This window comes from Falco punctatus (assembly GCF_963210335.1).
Source record: "Falco punctatus genome assembly, chromosome: Z".
In the NCBI taxonomy this organism is placed as follows: Eukaryota; Metazoa; Chordata; class Aves; order Falconiformes; family Falconidae; genus Falco; species Falco punctatus.
This window is the reverse complement of record NC_137586.1, coordinates 79629452-79640898: the sequence shown is the minus strand read 5'-3', so window position 1 is coordinate 79640898 and position 11447 is coordinate 79629452. Positions and strand designations below refer to the sequence as shown.

General features: G+C 44.9%; 1 protein-coding gene across 2 annotated transcripts in view; it reads right to left on the bottom strand.

Annotated features, from left to right (window-relative positions):
- ARRDC3 (arrestin domain containing 3) overlaps nucleotides 1-11447 on the bottom strand; it is a 12634-nt gene extending 1187 nt beyond the window's left edge. Inside the window, exons 1-7 of one of the 2 annotated variants that reach the window (XM_080371331.1) lie at nucleotides 10941-11445; nucleotides 7498-7579; nucleotides 4888-5035; nucleotides 3555-3657; nucleotides 2912-3168; nucleotides 1736-1898; nucleotides 770-924 (exon numbers count right to left, since the gene is read on the bottom strand). In XM_080371331.1, coding sequence (XP_080227457.1) covers nucleotides 770-924; nucleotides 1736-1898; nucleotides 2912-3168; nucleotides 3555-3657; nucleotides 4888-5035; nucleotides 7498-7579; nucleotides 10941-11220 — 1188 coding nt within the window. In that variant the 5' untranslated portion in view covers nucleotides 11221-11445. Of the gene's footprint in view, nucleotides 1-769; nucleotides 925-1735; nucleotides 1899-2911; nucleotides 3169-3554; nucleotides 3658-4887; nucleotides 5036-7497; nucleotides 7580-10940 lie in introns of both variants that reach the window. The other variant, XM_080371332.1, reaches the window with a different exon arrangement.

Below are 11447 nucleotides of genomic sequence, written 5' to 3'. Positions count from 1 at the left end.
TCTGAGGACAAAAATGGCTTCTTTCTAAATCTTTAAAAACCTAAACCAAAAAGGACTTGAGTTGTATTCTAGGGTTAAGCTACAAAACAGTCCTCACATAAGTCTCCAGGACACAAAACCCCTGCCCCAGCATATTAGTGTTTCAAGAGAAGAAAATTAAAAAAAAAAAAAAAAAAAGAAATCAACAGTGGGTAAATTCAGCTAAGATTTAACCAAAAGCTACTTTTGTTCTATATCACAGTTTTCCCTGAAAAATACGAACATGGAAAGCTTTTGAAGGTAGGGTACTGTTACTGAGCGGCTTTCACAGGACTAAAAATGCCGCCAGAGACGGAGAGCTATGTATTTACAGAAAACTATGTCAGAAAGAATACCTTCGTAACTTCTCTACATAAAACTTCTGAAAGCACTACGTACAGAGAAACAAAAATGTGCAGTTTTAGAAAAAAGTAGAGCTGAAAAACATGCGCATGTTGTGCATTTATAGACCCAAAATGTTGGCATTAACCAACAACATACAAGGTTTTAATGAAGGTGCTAAGAATGTACACAACAGTCTGGAAATGTTACATAGCATTAGAACTGTGAGGAATCCTGGCAAGTCTGGATGTAATTCACCTGCACTTTGCCAAAACCAAGCCGTGTTATCCCATTCACCATTTCAACAGTTTCTCCTGATTTTAGGAAGGAGAAACAGCTTCCTGCATTTATTCCACAGACAGAATTCAGCAAAACAGTGAATTAATCATATTCTGTCTGAGGTACCTACTTCTGAATAGAGGGGTGGAGGCAGATAACGGAACTCCTGGATGTATGCAAACAATGGTCCCGGAAGCGCTCTCTCAAAATCATCACAAGCACCTACGGGTGCAAGGCTGGACTGTCTTTGCTCCTCTGTGACCACTTCTGCATAGCTAGGAGGTGCTGCGGGGAAAAGGCACACGCAGTTCGAACAACAAGTTCTTATGCATGTCAAAATATGTAACATGATAAATATCAAACTTTCACAATCGTAAAATGCACCAGAGCAGGTAGGTGACTGTAGTCATTTACCTAACAGTTGCTGAACATGAAAGAGAGGGTTAGGCTGGTTAGTTTTAAGATTATGCTCACAACAAAGAGCGGACTGACCGCTGCTTATGGCGGCTTAATCACCCCCTTAAAATGTAAGGCATACTCAGAATACTGAACTTCTGTACAAGTCAGAATGACAGGACTTTGCACTCATCTGGACTCCACGAATTTGTTTGGGATTTACACATAAAAATGGACATTTATTCAGTACGTGAAAGCAGAGGAGAGGAGATAATTTCTCCTTTGTTAAGGGAGACTTCCCATTGTAATGAATTACATTACCTTTTCCACAAAGCCTTGGCTACCAAGGCTGGTAAAGGACACCATGAACTGCTATTTTGACAAGTTACAATGCCTTATAACCAAGGATGCAACTGGGGTACTAGAGGTACAAGTAATTCTGCATAATGGCATCCTACACTTTCACTTGTGCCAGCTTCCCAGCAGCTGGATTTCGTTGCTTGTCCTTGACAGATGGTGGCAGAGGCAACTCTTGCTCTTCTAGAGGACAAGCAGGTGGCAACGAAACATCCACAAGGGATCTCCTGTGGGCTTTATGACAAAGGATGCAATTTCACTCTATCTGCATGACAGCAACAGATAATGCAGACAAAAATCAGGACAGGCTCACCAGTTGATTGGGATTTATAAGTCAAGTTACCTTCTGGTCTTTCAGGCAGTGTCAGACCAAGCCAATTCATGTTCATGCTACACTGGCTGCTCACACTTGATGTTCTGCTACCAAATGGGTGAAGAGGAATGGTACCAATGACCAGTGGCAAGTTAAGGAATAAATCCATGGCGCCTGGAATATCAACATATACCTGAAGAACATGAACAACAGAAGAGGTGTATGATTAAAATGTACATTTGTACAACCACTTCATCATTATTGCACTAAGTGTCCTGGTTTCAGCTGGGATAGTTAATTTCCTTCTTAGTAGCAGATACAGTGCTATGTTCTGGATTCAGTGCCAGAGTAGTGTTGGCAACACTGATGTTTTACCTCTTGCTCGGTAGTGCTTACTCAAAATCAAGGACTTTCCAAGTTTCCCATGCTGTGCCAGGGAGCAGGTGGCACAAGGACTCAGGGCTGCAGGGGGAACAGAGCCAGGACAGCTGGCCTGAACTAGCCAAAGGGTATTGCATACCATAGAACGTCCTTGCTCAGTACACAAAACCGTGGGGTTGGCTGGGGCCAACCCATAGCTGGCTGGGCAGGGCATCAGTCAAGTGGGTGGCAAGCAACCGTGCATTACTTGTTTTTTTCCTCTTTGGGTTTTATTCCTCCCTCTTTCTCTCTCCTTTCTGTTACAATTGCTATTCTTATTGTATTTTATTTTTTCAATTATTAAATTGTTCCTATCTCAACCCATTACTTCTACCTTTTTCCTGGTTCTCCTCCCCATCCTGTGGGGGGCAGGGGGTGCAAGGACTGAAGGAGTGGCTACATGGTAGGTACTTAGCTCCCAGCTGGGATTAAACCACTACAGTTAACTTCGCTGTCCATGGAATTTTCTACAATTTCTTATTGTCTGTTTTGGGTCCAGTGCCCCCACAGAGAAAAAGGGCTCCCTGAGCCAAAAGCAGCTTGGGATTCTTAATACAAGCCCTTGCACAGAAATGTCACCCTACTCATGACACATTTGCTTTGCTGGCACACTGCAAGTGTTTTTTTTAACATGCATAATTTAAACTGAATTTATTTACCGAATTCCTGTCAGGACACCAATACTAGGATACCTATTTTTTAACTAGCAATCACAGAATGCTTTGTTAGAAATTAGCAAGCAATGATGGAAATTCATGCTCTAGTGAAACAGACCACCCAACACACCATCAATGAATACTCCACACGGATTATACTACAGTCGAGGATTGAAGGGGAAACAGGCGGGATTTTCAGCTGTTTGCCATTCCAAGTTTCTGTTTTGCCAGATGACACTGCTTCCCCACGCAGGTTGGCCACAAGCTGTTTGACTTCCTTCATTTTCCCTTTGGCGTAAAATGCCTGTGTTTGGTAAATGGCTGCCTTTGGCACCACCACACGGGAAGAGCAGTTCTCAATCTCAGCGAAGATCTGAATTGATTCACCTGAAACAGCAGAATTTCATGTTCTCTCTGTATCTACAAGGCAGCTTAAACAAATCCTGACATTCTGTGTATTGCTATAATGCACTGGCAGTGCTCTACCTTGAAAAACATCCACTGATGCTAATAGGAATAGGATCACCACAAGCTAATCTAAAAGAAAAAGTCACAGGTCTACTAGAAGATGTCCTTCAACCGTCTGAAGACACAACTAGCATTAGTTAACAACAGTAGTCAAGGCTAATAAGAAAGTATCGGGAAGACTGCTGAATGCAAACTGAGGTGGCAAGAATAGTTTAAACATTTCATTTATACAAAAGCAGTCAAGTACAAACTGTCATTTTAGAAGGGAAGGAAAAACATTTCCTATAATTACTTCTGTTACGTACCTGGGGTGTAGCCCTTCCTTGCAATTTTGGCACTTAAGGATATTGGGCCTGAGGTACAAAACCAACAACAGAGAGTCTTTTCTTTTGTGCCTGCTTGGGGTGACTGCAAAAAAGAACAACAATGTTGTTTAATTAAGAGTTCCATGAATTTCTTCATCTATTCCATCAACACGAAAATATTTTCATATTATGTATTTTGACAAACATAGCTAGTTCTATTTAGAGGAAAAAACTTGAAACAACTTAAATTGCACTATGCAGACAGGTTTATTTTAATTCCATTACTCATTAACACTGCTTTTTCTGCTACAGTTCATACTACAGTGCCACTTTAAAACAGTTTTTAGACATGAATACTGTATAACTTAAAAAGAAGGCTTTATAGCCTACATGTCAGCACACTGCTGGTAAAGCTCTTCCTGTATCAGTAAACTAGAACATCTTTGCAGTACACTATTTCAGAAACAATAACTAAGCCAATGAACTGTAACCTTGACTCCTGCCATTTCCTCTGTTTCAGAATGATCCCGTTTCATCTACATTAAACAGATTTTGTTATTTTACATGGCATTGGGATTTAGGACATGATCCAAAGCCCATTAAACTCAAATGCGAGTCCTTTGATTTTAATGGGTTTGCACAAGGCCAACATCCCTTTGCAAGTCTGATTTTTCACCCATACACAACAAGAAACCTATTTCAATGGACTTTTGAGTTTGGTTTTTCTCTCCCTCCATAGTTCAGAATTTGAGGAAGAAGAGAAAAAATAGAAAAGGAATTTTAGGCCAGATTGAAATCAAATCATCATTGAAAGCAGTTGTGATACTGAAACTATTTTAATGAAATGACATTTCATAAAAAGATTATACAGAATTGCGATAATTTCTCCCCATTGGCAGAAAACTATCCATATGGAAATTATCAGCTATGCACGCCAGTAAGTTTTTTACTTTGCATTTCTAAGTTAGCAGGCTCAAACTAGAATATTCTTTCAAGTTTCACCATTCCTTCCACAGATTATTTAAAATCAAAGAGGAACAGTTATCAAAATTTTCCTTCTTAGTGACATTTTACAATTTAGTATTACCAATTTAATTTGACAAAGCCATTTTACGAATCTTAAAAAGGTGAAGCAACTCTGAGTACACAGAAATGTTAACTTTCAAAATACCAGTAGTTACAGAGCTGCTGAACTGATGTAATGCTTAGATCAGCTGTAACTAAACCAGTGAATAAAGATTAGGTAAAATTAGATGTGAATATTGTTTCAGTTATTATACTCTTGTTATTTTTATGCCAGAAACAAAGAATGAGTAATTCTGTCAATTCTTACCAGTAATGAAGGAGTGTTGATATCTATATGTTCAAAGACTGTAAATTCCTTCTTTAATTTTACTGGTAGAAACCAAGGCCTATGCAATTCGGCTTTCACCCAATAGCGCACACTGCCATGTCTGCCTTCGAATGAGGTAGCAAGTGGTCTGTGCAGGACACAAAGGTCAAAATTGAGTAACGTCTTTGTCTAATAATGATACAATTGATCAGATCAGGGATTAGTATGTAGAATTGCGTTTTAATGCAATGTAGTACTTAATGCAGCGTAACTTATATTTGCAAAGTTCTGGTATCTCAGAAAAATCCAAGATTAAAGATGGGAGAAAAAATCATCTCCAATTATCCTACTGTGGTTTTGCATAGATTTTAAGAATCCATTAAAGAATTGTACTAGAAAATGCCAGGAGTACACATTTCCTTTAAACTTAAGAGGCCACTTTCATATCTATAGGAAAGCATGCCCTTTTAAGGCCACATTATGACTACCAGCCTAAAATTAGCATTAGTGCCAAACAACTACTGCTTTGAGTATCGTATTTTGTAGATGATTGTCTATTGTTTACTTGGCTGGTATCTCAGTGTCATGTTAGTTTTAGCTGCAATTCAGCACTTTTGTAGTTTCTTTCATGTTATGCAGGGTAAGTATTTCAGAGTTCTGGAGAGAGGCTATTCTGAGTACCTTCTGATTTTCCTCTACCCTAATGAGACCAGCTTAAAATATTTACATACAGATGTACATACATGGATGTACATAAACATGTAAATATACATGCAGTTACTATGTCAAATTTTAGAGCAGAATAGTCAGATGAAGTAAGTTCTTTTTGGGAAGTGGAGGAAAAACAATGTGGAAAAGATCTCCAGACCTTTCAGCATCACCTGTTTTCCCCTGTAACATCATAAAATTAATACTGAGCTCTTTATATTCCAGTTAATTCCAATTATCAGTAGTTTCCCATAAGCTTGTTCTTATTTTTAGGCAAGTTTTTTTTCTTATTTTACTATGTTCTGAATACACTGTTAAGAAAAAAATTAGAAACAAATCATTTGCAAAGCTTCCATATCTTCCATAGGGAATACTAGCCATGCCAGTTACTAGACTCATTCTTTCAAGTTATAGGTTTGAAAGGATTTTCTAATCCATCTTCAATGTTTCATCCAGCCCCATATTTCTTGAAGGGCAAAAACCAGTCAAGGCCAGTGTGTATCTTCTTTCTTTTCACTGCTGCTCTGTAGCTTAGGTAAATTTTGGAAGTATTCTATGGACACAAAGTAACAAGTAAGTACACAGCATCAAACTTCAGGTTTTCAAAACCAAAACCAGCCCCGTTTTTTTTCCTCCAGTGTTACCAACAGCTGGTTTCACAGTTATCCCTTCAGGTTACAAAGAACCTGTGCTTTGACCAATGCTTGAGATACTTTGCTGGCTATGTTTCACTTCAAACTAAGCTTTCCATCTTCATGTATAGAAATGTTTTTGGTTTTTTGTATTTAGGTGCTCCTTTCCACTCAAGGGAAGATCAGCATGAACTTTTTCTCTTTTTGTAGTTGAGATGTTCAGAATGCTAAATCAACTTTGGAAGTCTCCACATACACAGGTCTTCTCCATTATTCCAGTAAGATTTATTGTTCCAAGTCCTGTGCTGTTCACTTTGAGACTGACCTGTTAAAGCATTTATCATTTGCAGGTTCTGCTAAAACCAGCACCTCTAGTAAACAGATTGTTTATTAGCTTTTATTGCTAGGTTTTGAGCTATTTCACATAACACACTGCTAAATTTGTTCAACCTTAATGACTTCACTGCCTTTTTTTTTTCACAGCAAAAGGCTCCTTCCAACCATGTTGAGACCCTCTGTTCCCATGTATTTAGTTTCACGCATGGAGTTCCCAGTACTGAAGTTGCCTAAAAATACAAGTTACAGTAAATCTTCCATTCACAATGTCCAGATTACACATTTCAGACTTGAAAGGGTGTATGTGGGAACAATCTTTAACTTCTGCTCTCACTCATGCTTCACCTTCGCTTTTTGAGACAAGTGGGATTAAGCATGGGAATTTTTCTTGCTTCATCCACCCACCCTTTCTGCATAAAGACCAGCCTGGGTACATACACCCTATTTAAATGAGAACAACTTCCTCTTCTGTTCAAACGTAGTTAAGCTTGCCACATCAGCTCCAGACTGAGCCCAAACAATTCAGCTGTCATGTCATCTCTAGTTCTGCTGGTCTGCATGGCTCCAGTAAACTGTTTAGTTGGGTTAGAAGGTACCCCAGCCACTCTGCAGTACTCCAGTGACTGTTTAAATTCATCTCCCTCCTCTTGGGAAGGGGTAATATTATTGGAAGACCTGGTAAGTCTGTAGGACTTGGTCAAAAGAAAGTGAGCAACTGGGTAGCAATGAGCTCCCATTCTGGGGAAATTTAAAAAAAAAAGCAAGTGTGTTATCAGGTTAAAAGCAACCTCTTTAGTTTAATGAGATTATGTCCTCCATTGCATGTCAGAGCACAATTCCTACTACCATTGAAAAGGTTTCCCCTCCACCCGCAGCAGGAGTTTTGTTCAGGTAGGTGGCCAGCAGGGCCTGAAGACTGTGTGTGGACACTTACGTCTGTGGAAGCTCAAAGCTGAATGCATATTCATGCCTTCCCGAATGGATGGTGTGAAGGCCTTCTTCTGAATTGTCATCATCTAAGAGGGGAAAAAGAACCACAAAGTAAGTTATTCTACCTGCACATGTTTTATACATTACCTGGGCTTCTCTTCAAGAATAAATTGCATTTACACACTCATTGCAGCACATGAGAAGGTGGTGTCCAAGAAACAAGGGTCCCCAATCCATTCACATTAACTGCCCAGTGCAGGGACAAATCTTACTTATAGCAGGTTAGGCAAGATTGCCAGGTTCACCTTACAGAGAAGCAGAGGTTAATTTGCTTTAATTTATAACCCCGCTTCTGAACACTGACACAGTTGCAACTGCTGCCATTTCAAGGCCTGCCTGCAAAATCTGTAATGGAAATCATGCTTTCCACTGCAATTCTTAGTTAAAATGAAACAGAGGTGGCTCTTTTAACAGCATTAAATGATCTGCATCAAGTCTGCTGTGTAAGATTAAATTTAGTAATTCAGCTTCCTTTTATCTCCTGCCTGGCAACAGTGTCCAGAAATTAATCACCAAAAACAGAAGTGGGAGGAAAAAAAAGTCAAAAAAGTGTACAAGCACCACCTGGAAAGTACCAGACAAATTCAGGGCACAGAAAATGGCAGGACACCTGATTTTAACGCTGTCGAGAGCTAAGTTTTTAGTTTGTGATAGGTTAACTTGGTCTTGGCATGGGCAGCAAGACCCAGGTATTTGCTGGTTCCACCGAGAAAGCCGACCTTCATTTATGGCCACGGTTTCTTGTACACATTTAAAGGCTGCAGCAGATTTGGAGTTTATTCTGAGGTAAATCCTATATAACCTGAAAAACGCTGACTCCACCAAAATACAAAGTTGGGAGGAAATATAACTGAGCACCTCGCACAAAGGGCTGGAATAACAGAAGGGGGATACAGCCAGGCGACGTGAAAGGCAACCGCTTATATTTAATGGTCTGAAGCGTTAATGGAGGCAGCGCAGGAGGGTTTTAAGTTCCCATTGTCCTACAGAACCCGCCGACCTTCCCTTCCCACAGCGCACTGCCAACACCAAAAAAACCATCAAAACCGAAAAATAACCCCCAAGAGAAGCCCCCCCCCCCAGCAAAGCCGCCGACACGGACGCACCTTGGGCGCGCAGTGTCACGAAACCACATCAGGGGAACGCGCCCTGAGACAACGCGTGTCTAAGCGTGAGGGTGCTGGGGTTCTGAATTTTTTATTTTTTTTTTTTAGGGGGTGGGGGGCCGGGGGCAGCGCTGCTGCCGGCTGTGCCACCGCTCCCCAGCACGGCGCTCTCCCCCCCACAGGAGCCCCCGTCCTGCCCCCCGCCCGTTCCTGCCAGCTCAGCAGTCCCGCCGAGCCCGGCCGCGGCGGAGCTGTGGTAAACAAGTGCTGAGCTGTCAATCAGGGGCCAGGCTGGAGCAGGAGCCGACCGGCCTAAACCGGCGTGAGCGGATCCCCAGCCAGCCGCTCATATACATACGGTATACGTTACACCCGCCGCATTCGCTCACCAGCCCCGCTCCCCGCCGGCTTGGGGAGGGAGGGAGGGCGGGGCGTCGCCCGCCCCTCGCCTTCCGCTCTCCGCCGAGACCCCCCGAGAGGGGACCGGCACCGGGGAGGGGGCGATGGGGACGTGACTGGCCGCAGCACGTCCCGCCGCCCGCCCGCCCTCCCTCAGAGCGCGGCGCCCCCCGCCCCCCAGCCGGTGCCAGCTCCCTCCCCGCCCCGGGGGGCTGCCGGCGCACGCCGGCTGAGGGCAGGGGAACCTGCTCCCTCACCCCCGCGGCCAGCGCCCCGCCAATCAGCTGCTGGCATCGCCCTAGCAACAGGCCAACAAACCCCGGCTGGCCAATCAGGGGCCGGCCGGGGGGCGCGGCCAGGGCGGCCAGCTCTGGGGAGCGGCGCCCAAGGCAGTCACTGAAACTCGGCCGCGGGCGCCGGCAGCGGCTGGGCCCCCCCCCTCACCACACCACCCCCACTCGTGGGGGGGTGCCCCGCCCCCGCCGGCTCGTGTCGTGCGTGCCCGCACGCTTCTGTCACCCTCGACCCGGAGGTGCGTGAAGTTTCGGTGGGGCGAGCGGCCCCCGAGGCGTAAGGCGGGCCCGAGCCATCTCGTTAGTGCGCCCGCCGTGCGTGAGGGTGAAGAAAAAGCCCAAACCCCAGCTCCTATAAAGCGTTCATTTCAGAAACGCTTGGTAATGGGGCTCGGTGCGCCTGCAGCCGGAGTTATTCCAAAATTAATTTATTTTTTCCTCAAAAGAAAGGGGAAATATCCCATCCCTGCAGTAAATGCTACGTTGTTTTTTTTTTTAAGAGAAGAGGGAAAAAAAAGGGCAAGGAAGCAGCACCGAAATTACATAACCGGTTTTTAACATTATTTTCTTGTGCTAGGGAATTAAGTCATCGCCACCACCTGACGCGTGCGGCCAATCTGCGCAGAGCAGCCTGCCCCCCCCCCCCCCCCCCCCCCCCCCCCCCGCCCCGGTCCCAAACAGGATTGAACCGCTTCGAACAAAGGCTGCGAACTTCGGAAAAAAAACACACCCCGGGCCCCGGCGCTCTCAGCCGGGCGGCAAGGGGGGCTGCCGGGTCGGGGGGGGGGCACCCCGTGGCGTGGGGATCCCCCCAAACCCCACCGCTGGCAGGACCCGGGGAGCGGGAGGTCCTCTGCTCCCCAGTTTTGGAAGGGATGCTCCCATTACGCAACCCCCCCTCCCCTTGGTTCCTCCATCAGGAATTTTCGGCCACATCTTGACATCGGGGTGTCCATCTGTCCCCCGCCTCCAACATCCCTCGAGGGGTGGGACGAGGGAAATTGAAACGATTTAGCGCGAGGGGGTAAAGAAAAAAAAAATCAAATTGCACGTGGGGTGGTGATAGCGTATGTCAAAAAGCACGGCCAATCTTTTCCCTACCAATAACAAGCTCTCTTTAAAAACAGAAAAACGGGACACATGGGATTATCGGCCCGGTAAAGCAGAACCCCGATGTGCCAAAAACTCTTGTTTCGCTTTCATTGTATTTTGGGATTTCTTAGGATGCTGAATGAAGTCGTTTACTGCCTATCTGGCTTGGATTTTACAGGTTATTTTCCCCACCGAGGGGCAAATCATTCTCCCATCACTAAGCTTAAAAAAGCCCCAACCAACCAAAACACAACCGGTAGTGCATTTCGGAAAAAAAAAGTGTTAATGGCTGCATTGAAGGGCAGGTAGCTCTAAAAAGTCCTGCTTGCAGGCGCTGTGCAGATGCATCTCCCGCAGCTCCAGCACCGGGTCCACCACCCCGGCGCGTCCTGCCGCTCTCCTACCGCCCCCAACCGCGGCCGCAGGGACGGGGGGCATAGACCCAAGGCGCTGCCGAACGCCGCCCCCCCCCCGCCCAGTGGGAAGCAACCCCTCACCTCTCTCGTGGCCGATCAGGATGTCCTTGTGGTTGAAATACTCCACTTCTTCCGTGTAGTTCTGGGTATAGGCAGTGTTGGATCCAGCATTCCTCGATTCAGTCCAACGCACTTTGGCGTGTCCCCTCGCGTGAATTTTAAGAGATTTCACTCTAATTTCCCCAGTTACTTCTAATCTGACCCTTCCTGAGACTGTGTCCCCGCTAGAGTAGACAGGGACATTGCTGTCATTCAGACAGTCAAAGCTTATTGTCAAACTCTTCACCTTCCCCAGCACCATTTTTTTTTTTTGTTAATAGCAAAGTGTAAAAAAATATACTGTAAGAAAAAAAAAAACTAAAGGGAAGGGAAAACAAAAAAACAAAAAATATCCCCAAAGGCCCCCAGGCGAAGGGCGACCGTGGCGGCACGTACCCTACTGCCCGCTCATAGGGACGGTGCAGAGCCCCGGCCCGGGCGGCACTGATGCCGGCTGGGCGCTCCCCACAAAGGCGCTGCCGGGGCCGC